The sequence below is a fragment of the Mauremys reevesii genome, linkage group 2 (assembly GCF_016161935.1).
Source record: "Mauremys reevesii isolate NIE-2019 linkage group 2, ASM1616193v1, whole genome shotgun sequence".
Taxonomy (NCBI): domain Eukaryota; kingdom Metazoa; phylum Chordata; order Testudines; family Geoemydidae; genus Mauremys; species Mauremys reevesii.
The window spans coordinates 236,368,067-236,384,020 of NC_052624.1; the positions used below are offsets into that span (position 1 = coordinate 236,368,067).

Consider the following 15,954-nt stretch of genomic DNA (forward strand, 5'->3'; position numbering starts at 1 on the left):
ACAGACAGGGATCTGAGATAGGGAGGACAGGAACAGGCTGGAAGGCAGGGCTCTGCAGTCAGGCAGGGTCCATAGTAGCCCTCCAGTGATTCGTCTAGTTCAGGGATCGGCAACCTTTCAGAAGCGGTGTGCTGAGTCTTCATTTATTCACTTTAATTTAAGGTTTTGCGTGCCGGTAATACATTATAATTTTTTTAGAAGGTCTCTCTCTATAAGTCTATATATTATATAACAAAACTAGTGTTGTATTGTAAAATAAACAAGGTTTTCAAAATGTTTAAGAAGCTTCATTTAAAATTAAATTAAAATGTTGATCTTACGCCGCCGGCCTGCTTAGCCCGCTGCTGGTCTGGGCTTCTGTTCACCTAGGCCAGCAGCGGGCTGAGCGGGGCCTGCGGCCGGGACCCCGGCTGGCAAGGGTCTGGCAGCCAGAACCCCAGACCAGCAGCAGGCTCTGTGGCTCAGCCCACTGCCGCTCAGGGGTTCCATTCACCGGCTCCTGCCAGCAAGGAGCCCGCTGCCGGTCTGGGGTCCCGGCCCTGCCCACATACAGTGGGTACCTACCTTCTCCCTGGTTCTGGCCCATTCTCTTCCTCTCTCTGCACTAAGCTGAGGGTGGGAGTGCACTGAGCACAGGGCTGGGGGTGAAGGGTCTGGCCAGGAGCTAGAATGAGGGAGGGGGTTCAGGGTTGGGGCAGGAGGTTTGGGTCTGGGGCACTTACCTGGGCAGCTCCCATTTGGTGCAAGGGGCACAGGCGGGAATGGCGGGGGTGCAAGAGCTCCCGTTTGGTGCTCCTGGTGGGGGTGAGGATGTGGGGGGTGCAAGAGTCAGGATGTGGGGGGTGCATGGGGTTTGGGGGGGTGAAGGAGTCAAGTGGAGAGCTGGGTGTGTATGAGGGGGTACAGGGCTTAGGGCAGGGGCTTAGGGGGTGTGTGGGGCACAGGGCTCAGGGCATAGGCCTGGAGGGTGGGTTCGGCGCTGTGTGGCTCAGGGCAGAGGGCTGGGTGTGTGTGAGGGGGGGGTCAGGCGGGGAGTTGGGGGGAGATATACCCCTATTCCACCACCCCTGCCCGGGATCCCACCCCCTATCTAACCTACCCTGCTCCCTGTCCCCTGACTGCCCGCCCCCTTATCCAACCCTCCTGGTCCCGGATGCCTTACCATGAGGCTCCTAGCAGCATGTTCTGCTCCACACAGAGCCAGACACACTGCCCCATGGGAGCAGGCAGCCCCGCCCCTCAGAGTGCTGCGTGCGTGGCGCCATGGCTCCAGGGGATGGGGGAGCGTGTCTGCCTCCCCGCGGAGCCGAAAACACTGTCCCACGGGAGAGCCCCAGCCCCCAGAGCACTGCGTGCACAGCGGCATGGACCCAGGGGAGGGAGGAAGGTGGGGGAGGGGCTGGCAGCTTGCTGCACTTGGCCGAGTGCTCCGGCCCGGCTTGCCACACCGAGAGAGTGGGGCCATTTGCCCACCCCTGCATCAGGGGATGCCTGGGCACACCCCATGCACATGCCTATGCTTCTTCCCCCATGGGGGGGTAAGGAGGCAGAGGGCTAAGAAAAGTGGGCCAGGCCAGGCAGCAGCGTGCCATTAAAAATCAGCTTGCATGCTGTCTTTGGCATGTGTGCCATAGGTTGCTAATCCCTGGTTAAGTTGTTCAATTTCCTGACCCTCTTTCTGGCTTAATTAGAGCGTCCCAGCCAATTGATGGGAGCGGGAGAGAGCTGGACATCTTCGCTAATCAGGAACTTCATGGGCAAGGCCCTTTGTTAGCTAGTGCTTCACTAGCCCCATTCTTGAAGAATTTGATTGTGCTGCTGGGTAGCAACAGTCTATGCATAGCCTGGAAATTCACAGGCCTAGGTTCAAGGCTCATGAGCCCTCATGCTGTCTTAGTAAAGTACATCAAAATTTGCTATTTTATAACATTTGTTTTGCATTGTATCATTATCCAAGTGATTTTCCAGCCCTTCAATATTGCTTCATTAGGAAATACCTTTCAACAGCAAAGTTGACGATCCTATTCATGTTAACCTATTTTCAGCATTGCCAATGACAAACATTCAAAAACCATGAGTCAAGCCCCCAGAAATCATGAAATTACCTTAAAAATGAGATTTTTTTAAAAATATAATTAATTGTCTGATTTCTCTCCCTTGAGTGTACACTTGGGTTCATGTTTACAAGCTTTTCTCCACAACCCTGAGGGCTAGAAATTACTATTGTGTAAAATGAAAGCTGAGTGAGAGTCTCGTGTAATTTCATGACTCCCAGCCCTGGGGACTAAAGAAAAAGCACCAAATATCATGCAACTCCCAAGTAAATCAGAAGAGCTGGAAACACTTCCCTCCCCCCAATACATTGACTGATTTCTGAAGCACCTCTTTCTGGGCAGAGTGTCCAGAAAGCTCAAAAATATTAAAAGTAAAATTAAATTGTAACTCAGCCTAGAGATACTAGACATTTTCCTAAACAAACTAGACAAAAGGGAATAATCCAAAGAGGAAGAGCTGGTGGGAAAGGAGAGGCCAGAATGGGCAGAGATATAGCAACCTAAATAGAAGCAGCTTGAGGGCAGCATCAGAGGGATTCTTTACTGAGGGAATTCCATAGATAGGATCGCTGATCCAAGGTAATTTTGCTGATGGTCCAGTTGAGCTACAGCCTTGGAATTCAAGAACAATCTGTTTCATGTCAGTTGCCTGACATGCCTGAGAGGGAAACAGAGTGAGATGAGTACCCAAGTGTAATCGATCGCGCCGGGGCTCGACCCTCCGGAGGGCAGGAGGGGAACCACGCCGACTCACTCCCTGTCTTCTGTGGAACCGGCTGAACAACAGTAAGCAGGGTTAGGAAGCTCAGGCCCTCTGAGGCAGGGCTGAGCGGCAATACAGTACGCGGAGCTCAGGCCCTTTGGTGCAGGGTGGAGCAGCAAACAGTACAATGAGCTCAGGCCCTGTGTTGCAGAAGCTGAGCAACAAACAGTACAGTCAGGAAGCTCAGGCCCTTTGTGGCAGGGGCTGAGCAGCAAACAAACAGTCAGGAAGCTCAGGCCCTTTGTTGCAGGGGGCTGAGCAGCAAACAGTACAGAAGGCTCAGGCCCTTTGGAGCAGGGGCTGAGTGAGGGGGAAAACTGCCACCCGTGAGTGGGGTGGCAGGGGGGACACAGGCCCACCCACTCCACTGTGTCCCAGCCTGGGGCCCTATCAGCGGCTATCACTGCCGCTGGTCAGTGGGGTCCTGACCACAAAATACTGACATCGGGACCTCTGCGTCTGCAGCCTGACAGGGGTCAGCTACCCCCGGGCTACTTCCATTTTCCCCCTCAGGGCCTACCTCGTCTGGGGCACCAGCTCCAGGCCAGTCAATTAGCATAGGCTCCTCAGGACCAGGGCTTGGTGGCAGGTCCGGCAGCTCCTCGAGGAAGTCCGGCCAGGCGTGCTCGGGCAGCTCCTCCGGGTAACAGCAGGGACAGGGAAGCTCCGGCGGCTCCTCTTTGTAGTGGGCCCGGGGAAGTTCCAGCAGCTCCTCCCAGTACTGGTCACGGGGAAGCTCCGGAGGCTCCTCTTTGTAGCGGGTGCGGGGAAGCTCCGGCCAATCAGGACAGCTGTCTCGGGTCCTGGAAGGTTCCCAGTCAGGAGCTCTCGCCGGCACGTCTGCTCCTGGCAGCGGCTAGGCTCTGACTGAGCTCTGGAGGCCGGCTTTTCTACTTCCTGTCCCGCCCCTTGACTTCCGGGGGGCGGGGACAGGTGGTGGTGGCTCCGCCCACTTGGGTGTCTGTGAGGGTGCTCCCTCTGCTGGGCAGGAGGGGAGCCACGCTGACTCACTACACCAAGTAACTCAGACTCAAAGAGTGGTTAAAGTAAACTGAAACAGGACGGGAAGTTCTCACTGCACCAGTCCAGGAGAAGGGGGATCAGTCCAGGAAGTTGTCTACCTGAGCCAGGGAGAGGAGGGGACGCTTCCAGTATTGCCAACCCCAAGTACTCAAAATTGAGTCAAGCCCCCAAAATCATGAAATTGACTTTAAATTATTTTTTTAAATAATAAATTTGGCAATACATTTTAGTTGCTTTCTGAGCCTTCAGGTTGCACACAGGTCATGTTTTCTCTACAACCATGAGAATGAGAAACTTACGTTAAAAAAAATTGAAAGCTGGGATTCTGATATATTCACATGATTCCAGGAGCCAAGGTATTAAGAAATACACAAGACTCCCAGTCAAATTGCAAGAGTTGGCAAGGCTGAGCTCCCCTCTGCTTTTAGTCAACGGGTGGCAGCAGTGTGCCCCTGCTCCCCCCCAACTTTAATACTAGATCTAGACAATTAAAGGCTTTATATGTAATTGAAACTATAAGTCTGAGAAGGTTCTATTGCCCTCGTTGGTCAATATCATTTTTTACTAGTCATTTCCTTATCAAAGCTTACTGTAATCCCAAGATTAACATCATTTACTACAGAAGTAGTTAACAGTTATGTGCACAACATGTGACTGAATGAGGATCCGCACAATTAGCAAAGCCAGTTGTAAAACTCACCCTGGAAAATACACCTTGTTATAATCATCATTTTCTTTACAAGTTTTAAAAGAATCAACAAAAAGATCCATCACTTTTGTGTATATATATTTCAGTTAACACATGATTTTAAATGATAAAATGATATAGTTGAAAATCTTAACCAAATGTTGATAGCTAATCACAGTCATTATGACAAATGGAGGAAGATAATTGGCATTCATACATGGATACAGCATGTGAATGAGTGGATGTCACTTGCAGTATCATATTCTTCTGTGATCTGAATTTAGAATATGGTTGTAGGAAGGGAGGATTCATTCACAGACTTTGAATGCAGACAGAAAAATCATCTTATTGGGAGAGCAATTATATGAAATTAGCTGTCACCACCCAAATGTTGCTCAGGCAGCAATTTCTTAGCTGTAGTTAAAGAAGAGGCTAAACATAATGGTCCCTCTCAATTATGATAGCTCATAAAAAAAATTCATATAAAAGCTGAAAGTACAATATTATTAAGATAGTACTAACACTTTTTCAGCACTCCTTCCCCCACCCCTCCTCTTTTCCATAAAGGGCATTTTGCATTGTGAAGCATTACATCAATTTATATTCTTATCTATTCTGTGAAACTGATGAGACATTAGGCACAGAAAAGCTTAGTTATCCAGTTGTCTGAACCTTATCCAAAGTCAATGAAAAAAGTCCTGTGGACTTTAAATCATGCCCATCTTTCTTCCTATCTCCTTCAATTTCAAAATTCAGAACAAATAAAATTAAATTTTAAAAAAACCCACCCCCAACTTTTGAGTTTGCACCTGCCCCATTGCTAAAGTATGCTCATTATCTTTACTCTAATTCTCATAAATTGTAATGTTCGGTATCATCTACCACTTAAAGCATTTTGCAGGGTTTTCCACCAAACTGAATCACTACTGTTATTGAACCTCTTCCTTCCCCTTCACTAAATTAAAGGATGGTTCTTAAATTCTATATCCGGTGTGGACTGGTAAAGTAGTTTAAAAAAAAACCCACAGGGTTTTGGCAAATACATGTTAAATAGGTACCTGATTTGAATGTAATGGTGAGAGGATCAAAAAGTGTTTGCTATATGGCATTTCACCTGAAAAATAAAGTGAGTTATTGTTCCTTACACAGTCATAAACGTGTCTCCAAATATATGGTTTTACCAAAATGCTCTTTGAATAAAAAACCTGCTTTTCCACGAAGGATGGTTCAGTGGTGAGGCAGCTAACCTAAGACTTAGGTCAGGAGACTCAGGTACAATTCTCTGTTCTGCCACAAACATCCCATGTGACTTGAGCAAGTCACTTAGGTTACATCTATACTATGAGCTAGGGGTGTGATTCCCCTGCTCGCATACACGTATGCACACTAGCTCTCATCAAACTAGTGCAAGTGGTGGCAATGGAGGCATGGCTGAGCTGTGCCGAATACATATCCACTGGTTTCTGGTGGGTATGTATTCAGTCCAGCTTAACTGTGCTTGCGTTGCCTCTACCCATGCTACTGTGCCTACTGCTATTTATACTTCCACTAGCCCAATGAGAGCTTGCACAAGTATGTATACACAAGCGGGGGAATTACATCCTTAGTTCATAGTGTAGACATAGCCTGAGGGTCTGTACATACTCACACCTACTTCAGTATAACTTAACTCATTTAGGGAGCTAAAAAAGCCACCCACTGAGCAGCGTAAGTTACACCAACCTAAGCACCAGTGTGGACAGCGCTATGTCGCAGGAGAAGTTCTCCCTCTGACATAGCTACTGCCACTTGTGGAGTAACGATGGGAGAGCTCTCTCCTACTGGCATAGAGTGTCTGCACTAGCAGTGCTATAGTGACACAGCTACATCAGTACAGCTGCGCTGCTGTAGCGATTCTAGTGTAGACTAGCCCTTAGCCTCAGTTCCCTATCTGTATAATAGTCTAATAGCACTTTCCTACCTCACAGGTTTGTTCTGAGGGTAGATACATTTAAGAGGTTGTGAGAAGCTCAGATACTACAGTAATGCTGACCATCGAAGTACCTAAAACAGAAAGACTTTTCCTGTAATATGCTATATTATCTGTATGTTTGGCTGATGGTGCTGTAGTGGCCTCTAGGATCTGGCAGGATTATTCAAGCCAATTTACAACTCTGGCTGAAGGTCTTTCTAGGGCAAAGAGTGACTAAATCAATACAAAACAGAGCATGGTACTTGTATAGCCCAGTAAATCATCTGAATTCTGTCACTGCCCAGGATGTAAAAAGGAGAACCACCCCCAAGGTGCTTTTAGTGCAGCTATAGTACTAAGAGGAATGAGAGCAGAGCACGGCGTTCTTATCTCTTAAACCATGTGCTGTAGATGTTAAGCTGGCAGGACAAAGACTTTTTCTGATTGTTTTAAATGCTTTTAGAAAATGCAAATATCAAATACCTGGCAAAGTTAAAAACAAGAGTCAGGATTGCTAGGATACCCAATTCATACATACATTTACAATATTTTGTAGCCTTGAGCCAGCAAACCACTTCAGAGTGCTTAACTTTAAGCATGTGAATCATCAATGAGACTCTTCATTTTCTTAAAGTTAAGCATATGCTTAGGTACTTTGCTGGATTGGGGCCTAACCGAATAGGTGTTATCCTGCAATGTTAAAACATGTCACCATTTTAAATGCAGGGAATCATTTGCAGGATTCCATATGCTAACAAGTGATTCTAGTGTAAATGTCATTTGGACATAAAAAATTCTTTTTCAGATGTGACTGTCATAACGATGGAATGTTCCCAATAACTGCTTTAATTCCAAAGTTTCCTCCCAGTGCAAGACAGTTACTTTAACAGCAGCAGTGCCAAAAATGTTTCTGGGGTCCTTTTTTGTGCCTTTGATAATCTTTTCCATAATATTGTTTGATTTAAATATTGATTGGGATTCTTGTCTTTACAGTTTTTTGTATGTAACTGAATTCTTTCACCATCTGTAAACAGAACCACAAAGGACTTGTCAACTTCAATATGCAGACAGTTAGAGATCTCTTGGTGCAACTTTGTGCTGCGTATTTGGCGATCAGTATGGGTTAATATGAAGAATACAGTAGGTCATGTGTGCTCTGGGTGGATTGATTGGTGTCCCATGATCAAGATCTATAAGTTGCCCCTAAGCAGTAGTCTACTGAATGCTGATTTGAGACCTGGCCCTGAAAACTTGTGCATCCCTAATTGCCATTGCCTTTCATGAGAGCTGAGGGCCCTCAGCCCCTCGGAGCAAATGCCCAAACTCCTTGAGCACAAAATGTCAGAAAGAGCAAGCAACATGCATATGAAGGACTGAATGGAAGTTTTATATATCTATTGATTTCTATCAGGGGTGGCTCTAGGCACCAGCACGCCAAGCGGGGGGCGCTGCCACCGAATTCGCGGGACCGGGGACGTCACGCAGGCAAACCGCCGAAGGCAGCCTGACTGCCGTGCTTGGGGCGGCAAAATGCCTAGAGCCACCCATGATTTCTATTAATTATTTTAAACTTAATATGTCAAATCCATCACTGGTATAGCTTCATTGATTTGATGCAGTGACATCCAGATTGAATCTGTGCGTCTGTCAATTATAACAACATCAGTAATGGTTATATTTTAGGGCACGTTTTCATATTCCAGAGGCTAACTTGTCTCTGCCTCTGTGTGTGCAATTAGATAATTTCTCATTCTAAGAGGCACTTCTCTGTGCAAATGTGGGTTTTGAAGAGACACATGCATGCATGCACTTTTTGAAGGCACATGTGTGCATGCACTTTTTGTATCCTGTAAGAGTAGATGGGAGGCAAATTTTCAAACCCTGGATGCTCAGCATTTGCCTCCCATCTACTCTTACTGGATACCTTTGTACAGTATGGACCAGTGGCTGTGGTACTGGACTACTATTCAGAAAATGTGGGTTCTAGTCCTGGCTTTGCTACGGGCCTGCTGGGTAACCTTGAGCAAGCCACTTAACCCTCTCTGTGTCTATTTCATCATTCATAAATTGTGGATAATGATACTTACCTCCTTCCTAAATTGTTTTAAGATGTATGGATGAAAAACGCTATATAACATCTCTATATTATTATTATTATTAGCCCAAGTGGGCTCCAATCCTTGACCGGGGCCTGTAAGCCCTACTGTAATACAAATTATAAATAATGATAATTAATGTGCATTTTGTATATAGATTGGTTTACACTGGAACTGGATGTGGGAGCTAACAAATCAATTCAATAGGACAGGAGGTTAAAACCTTTTTGGTTTGGCATATTAAGAGTATTATTTCTAAAGAGCTTTGCTGAGAATCTTGTTATGAATTATCCATATTTCTGTTTTTTTAATAATTATTTGGATGACATTTGCATTTGTATCAGACAATGCCTTTAGTAGCTGCCAGTGGCAATCCATGAACCAGAACTTCAGAGATCTTGATGAGATTTGGAGGATTTAGAGGAACTGTAAAGTTTGTGCGAGTGTCACTTTTCTCTGGCTGCAGAGAGTGAAAGACAGAGAGAGAGAGGATTATGGCACTATTCCAATATTAAAATATATGAGCTGAGGATGGCTGACCAGCAATGTAAGTCAGAGAGACCCAGAGGGCATTGGATCTGAAGTTAAGACCATGTTGTAGGAGACATGGGGGTCAGAAGCAGTCTGGGCAGTACAGGGTGACTGACATTCATAGACTATTAAAGATTCCCATATTCAGAAGGAATGGTCAAAGGCAAACATTTTGGAGAAATCTTTCCGGCTGGGATTCAGATGTTCTATCAGGCATATAGCTAACTATTGTAATTATGATCTAAATTAAAAACTCATGGTAAGAAATCTGGGAAACTGATGTAAACTAACAAACAATCTCTTATTTCAGCCTATAAGGAAAAGATGAAGGAGCTGTCCATGCTGTCTCTGATCTGCTCTTGTTTTTACCCTGAACCTCGCAACATGAATATCTATACATATGACGGTGAGTAACCTTCACTGGAAATCATCCTGCTTGTTAAATAATTTGGCAGTGCTGGGATATGACTCATTTCACTTTCACAGTTTCTAATATTTAGTCAATGCTTTGCTGATTTAACAATTCACTTGCTATTTCTGGCTAGTTCTTACCAATTGCCTATTGCTCATTGTGGTGATTTTTTGGCCCTAATAACAACATATTAAAATCTCATTTTAAAAAGCCCATGGCTGGCTATTTTATAATTAGCTATACTGTACTTAATACCTCAAGAAATGCTACCCATCCAGGAATTGCAGATATTCACAGCTGATGTAATTCTCAGGAAAATCAAGAAAATATGCTTTCCCTAGCAAGCACCAATGAGGTAATTCTTAATTAGTAAACTTGGATTTTTCTCACCCAGGCGTGAGATGCCATGCTTTTAAATTAATTACGTCTGGGGACTTTTCATTGTGAGCAAGTAGATGGGTGTTATGAATTGAACAAACTGTTTGAGGAGTTGCATCTCTGGGCTGCATAGGAGGCTAAGAGACAGCAGGGTCTCAGCAGCTGCTTCAGCAAACAAAAGCAGTACAGCATAGCTGTAATTCCCAAAGGGGTCAGGAGCTATTTCTGCCTCTCACCAGCATAAAAGGAGACAATTTTGGGTAAACATTTTAAAATCTAATTTAAGCACTAGTCAAAGATGCTGGATTGATAGTCTTGGAAACAGAAATTATTTATTTATCCATAGGATAGGTACAGCAGGAATCAGTCTATGCAAGCTTCACCAGGTGATCTGATAATGACATCTCAGCCTCAGACGCATGAAAAACTCTAGTTCAGTCTCCATTCCAATTCAATACTTGGCTTGGTTGCTGAGAGGAGCAATATGGTGCCAAGTGTTATCAGATGTGATGGTGAATAGTCTCAAGTATGGACACTTGATCACCACTGGACTGCAATCACCAATTAATTTCACATGACCATCAAGCATATGCAGATTATTTTTGGTCAAACTGCTTTTTAATTTAACTTTGGAAAACCAGATTGGGTAGGTTTGTTACTATTAAGTGTCAATAGTTTTGAACATTTTTACCATTACTCCTCCATGACTTCCTATATATGTATTTCCCTCTAAAATCATTGATAAACTTCTTCTAACCCTGAGAATTACCAAAGAGTAAATTTACAGTAGTTCATTTTCATGAAGCAACTACCAAACATGGCAAGGTCTAGTAAAAGAATTTTTCACACCAGATTTACACATTTATTTGTCCATATTAAGCTTTCTTTACTACCATATAAATCCCCACATACACACATATACATATACACATGCTTTTATAGCCTTCCAAAATGACATACATATTTATCTTTATAGGATTAATTTATACTTACACTGTTACTAACAAATGGGAATGTACCTCTCACGAAAGCTGTTTTCAACACATACTCAGCCGTTTCCCTTTCATTGCCAAAGTGTGCTATTTCTCTCCTCCAATGTTGGGTTTAACCTTTTTAATTTTATTTCCTAGATATGGAAGTGAAACAAATCAACAAACGTGCCTCTGGCCAGGCCTTTGAACTGATCTTAAAGCCGCCATCTCCTGTCTCAGAAGCACCACGGACTTTAGCCTCTCCAAAGAAGAAAGAACTGTCCCGTGAGGAGATCCAGAAAAAGCTGGAAGCTGCTGAGGAAAGGAGAAAGGTATCCTTGCTTTTTAGCTGTGTCTTGCCATATGCAATTGCAACAAAGTTTCCTATCATTTCTGATGAAAAATCATCTTGCAGTGAGGATACATTGTGAGCATTATAATAATACTGACATTATTTCCACTGACATTTATGGCTGATGGTACACTCATTGCAAGACGATTTTTCATCAGAAAGGTTAAAAAAAAATGTTGAATGAAACAAACTGTTTTATTCTTTCTACTTTTTAGCCAACCCTTCCCCCACTCCCCACATTCAACCAGCTCTAATGGCCAGGAAGTATGGGTTATATAATGAAGGTATCTGTGGACAGGAAGCCTTATGGAGCTTTAAATTCACAGTCTTTGCTCCATGTATATAGTGCTAGAACTATGTGGAATAAAGATGTTCCCCTTTATGAACTTAATCAGCATTTCAGACTTCCATGTGTGTTCTTCATGTACATTCTACAAAGATATCAGACCTTCTGGCAATTAAAAAGAAAAAGACAAATGCAGAGTACTTAGAGCAAGCAGACAGAACTATACCTCAGCTCTCCGGCTTCCACCCTGATTGATGGGCCAAAGAAGTCTTCCCTTGTCAAACATTTTCAGGGACAGATTTAGCTACTCTATACATTTAAGCTTAGGTCAGACTATATTTGTTACGTATATTTTAGGCCATGTTAAAACAGAATAAATGGCCAGATTCTCAGCACTGGTCAATGTGCATAAGTCAGGGAATGGGGTACAAAGTGATTTAAAGCTTGTCAGTCTCCACAGAGCAGGCCTAAGTGCCACAGGCATGCAAAGACAAGACTTCTGCTATGTTAGAGCATTCTCAGGGCTGCTCTAAAGTATGCCAAGCTGCAATGACCACAGGAGGCTAAAAATGCAGTGGAAGATTGGAGACAGTACTGGCCACTCCCCCTTTCCTCCTGCCAGGCCATCTTTTCCCTGCCACAGAAGGAGAGTGCAGTAAGAGCTTCTAACCTCTTTGCCACCAAATGATCTATGTTATCTTGGGGTGATCTTGCCTGGGCCAGTTAAGCTGGCATTAGACTCACATTTCACTGTGAGTTGATGTAAAGTGGCTACACCTCAGAGAATCTGGCCTAAGGTGCCTGAAAGTTAACAAGCTCAGCTGTCACTGAGCCTTTAGTCTGTCTCTTGAATCTTATCATTTGTTATAAATTAAGAGCACAGTCTGTAGAATTTTGTCAAAAGGTGGAAGAAAATAAGCAAAGAAATTAAGCGGCTCATGCTGCAACCTGGAACCACATGCAGCAGCTTCTAGACTGTTTCCTTTCAGAAGAATGAAATAAAAGCCCCCATCCCCACCCCATCTCCACTGAGTTACTGACTAGTCTAAATCAGGAGTAACTCCCATCCAAGTCAATGGAGTGTGAGGAGAATTAGACCCATTAAACTCAATGGGACTAGGCTGATTTACACCAGCTGAGGATCTGACCCTTATTTCAATCCATTTAGAATACTGCTGACATAAAGAGACAGAAATGGGGATGAAATGGCAGCAGTTAAGAAACTTGATAATTTGTGCATATTTTACTGTGAAATCTAAAACTTCGTGGCCAAGTTATTTTACTGATCAGAGTGTGTATTTCTTCCAATATAAAACCTAATAATGTAATTAGACTGGAAATTGGCTTAAGAGTTGCCAGCACTGATGCCTTCTTTTCCCCTACCAATATGTTCATTTTGAATGATGATCTCCACATTTCCTTCTCTAGCTGGGTTACCGTAACTTACATCATCCTTTTCTACCCACACACTACAGTTGTCAGGCATAATCATTCTAGATCATGTCTTTTGGGCACAGTTTTAAATAAAATCAAGTACAACTAATTGATTGCCTTTAACAAAAGTAATTAATTGATTTCACACTATTTTGGAGTTAGAGTGGACTGTGTTAATTTGATTAGTGTTCATTAATAAACTGTCAGATTCATGTGAAAAAGCCTGCAGTGATGCATATATTTCAATGACTCCTTATACGTGCTCTAGGTTCCCTAGCTTTTTGATTATCACTCTTTTTATCACTGTATACTCATCCCTTTATCATTTTCCTTCCTTTCTTCTCCCCCTTTTCCTCCTCTCCTGTGAGCCCTACCAGAATACAATTTATAATTAATGTGTATTGCTGTTTGAGGAATTTCTTTAAAATACTGCATCTCAAAGTGAGATGCACTTTGGATAGCAATAGAGTTCTCCATTCCATGTACAGGCTCCTCCTTACTGCATTCCATTATTATCCCATTATTTTAATGGGGGTGGGGGTGTGCTGTGTTTTCCTCCCTAAGTAGGTAATCAGAAAGATCTCATCATCCTTTCCAATTAAGAAATGAGAGCTCATTATCACTGTAAGGGCTTGTCTACACTACAGGACTATTTCGAATTTATTCGTGGATTCGAGTGGATAAGATTTGTGTATAATTAAATTTGTGTATCCATACTAAATAACAACAACCATAAATTCCAGTCCCACCAGGCCAGGCTGCACTTGGAAGCGTGGTGCACAGGATCCCACAGTTCCCCCGCTCCCCCGCTGCCCATTTGAATCATTTCCAATGCATGCTGGGGGCTGGGGAAAAATGATGCCATTGAACCACAATCCCGCCTCCCTTCCTCCTGAAAGCGCGCGCGGAAATCTGTTCGCGCCCTTCTTCTCTTTACGGTTACAGCGCGACACAGCAGCATGCAGCATGGAGGAGCCCGGCATCATCGCGTACTTTATGGCCATTGTCAAACTCCGCACATTATCGCCCACCTCTTCCACAGTCAGATGCTGAGAATGTCAGCAAGTAGCCAGCAAAGCAACTCAAAGTTGCTGACTCAAAGCAGGCAGTGCATCGATGTGATGGCGCCGCGTGAGGCATCCTCCGATGGTGGGGTGGGGCTATAGATGGGACTCACAGACCTCTGGTGGCCCCAGCCCGCAGGCCAGTACATTAACCGACGCCCACCTTTTCAAATTTTGCTGAAGCTTTGGTGGTGCATATGGGTTTGTTGGACGTTCACCACGGGTGGGGGGGCGGGCAAGGTTCGGGGTGGTGGGTGGTGTTCCTGTCTCTGTTTACTTGGCTGCACGCCTCAGTTCAGCCTTTCTTCTTCCCGGACACAAAATAACGGTTGGGGATGTGCAGATGCCCAGATGATCCTCGGGGACCCGGCCTACCCTGGCTGCCTGGCTCATGCAAGAAGCCCTATACAGGCGCCTGGAACACTGAAACAAACTCTTCAACAGCGGCTGAGCAAGTGCAGAATGGTGGGTGATGGTGGTGACGTCTCAAGGGGAGATGGGGGGGAGATGGACTCGTCGGGACATCAGCGAAAAAGAATATCCCCGTAGTTATTGCTGCTTGCTGTGCTTGCCTGCATCTCTGTAGCAAGAAGGCGACCTTTTTGGCCGCCCAGGAGTTGAGGAAATCGCCTGGCTGCCCTGGCTGACGATCAGCCAGACACCCGTGCTGAGAATATATCTGAAGGGCGATATGCAGCGATATGCAGGGAGGCTTTGAAAAGCCGCAGAGAGCAGAGCAGGGTAACCTGTGACTGTGATTTTAAGAGAGAGAGCCTGATCATAAAGTTTTTTCCCCTTCCCCCCCTGACGTTTTAAAACTAAACTAAGGACATGTTTAATAATAAAAAATTTCGTTGACTTTGCATTTTTGTTTTTATTCGTTGAAACATGGAAGCATTCTGTGCTGGTTAAGGTGTGCACTGATGGGTGGGTTTTTACCATGGTTTGGGGGTTGGAAGGGGTGTGAGGGGTGGGGGTGGGGTGAGTATCTGCCCTGGATGAGGTCTATTTTTGGGGCTCGGGGGCCGGGGGGATCGTGACTACGGTCCAAATGCATGTGAAGGAAAGAAGCCCCTGCCATTACATTCGGGATGTCAGGCACCAGGACCACAACACAGCACCACTCAAAGAAAAGACCCGGGCAGCATACCACACACACTGTCTCCTGGTGCCTAGTGACTGCAGTCTGTGTGTGCCCTGCAGTTGACCCTGCAGCCAAGTCTGTAGCATGGCACTGTGGGCCAGACAGAAAAGTCTTCTGACACCAGAAACGTGACGGAAACAGTCAGTAACACCAAAACCGCTTTAATGTAATAAAGTGGGGGTGGGGGGTTTGGGTTGGGAGTGGTTGATGATGTAAAAAAAGAAAGAGCTACAAATTTACAGCGACACACAGTTGTCTCTAAACATATCGTGTGCTGCGGTGCAGGGACAGTTTGTCACTTTGGGGGGGGGGGGACAGGACTTCTTGTTTGGCGGGCGGTTGCAGATGCACTGCAGGCTCTCTCCTCCTGACTGCGGTCTTGAAGAACATCACCTCCTCCCTCTCCAGGTGTGTGGTGTGCTGCACAGGGCTCTCCCTCCTGTGTCTGCTCTCTGCCGCCTCCCGCTCTGAGAGCTGGCATCAGTTTCTGGAACATGTCGTCCCTTGTCTTTGCTGTGTGAAAAAAAGTAGGTGATTTCCTGACACACACATGTTGTGCCAACAACAGTAACACAGTCTTCAGTTTCAGTGAACAAACCAAAAGAGGAACCAAGTCTCAGGAGATCTCAGAACTAGTCCGAGATTTGAATAAAGATGCATCATCCCTCTTGCAAAGTCCTGTGTAAGCCTTACAGTACAGAGTGCTTATCAGTTAGTGCTAGCTGTGCTCTCCTGCTGGAGGCAATGTGCAACATATGCAAAAAAAAAAAAAGTCTACCATGCACAATAGTAACAGTACACTAATTC

The 15,954-nt window shown here is 44.9% G+C and overlaps 1 protein-coding gene across 1 annotated transcript in view; it reads left to right on the top strand.

Moving 5' to 3' along the window:
• STMN2 (stathmin 2) overlaps positions 1-15,954 on the top strand; it is a 62,136-nt gene that overhangs the window by 26,985 nt on the left and 19,197 nt on the right. Inside the window, exons 2-3 of the mRNA XM_039521539.1 lie at positions 9,417-9,512; positions 11,027-11,199. Of these exons, the coding sequence (XP_039377473.1) occupies positions 9,417-9,512; positions 11,027-11,199 (269 nt within the window). The remainder of the gene's footprint in view (positions 1-9,416; positions 9,513-11,026; positions 11,200-15,954) is intronic.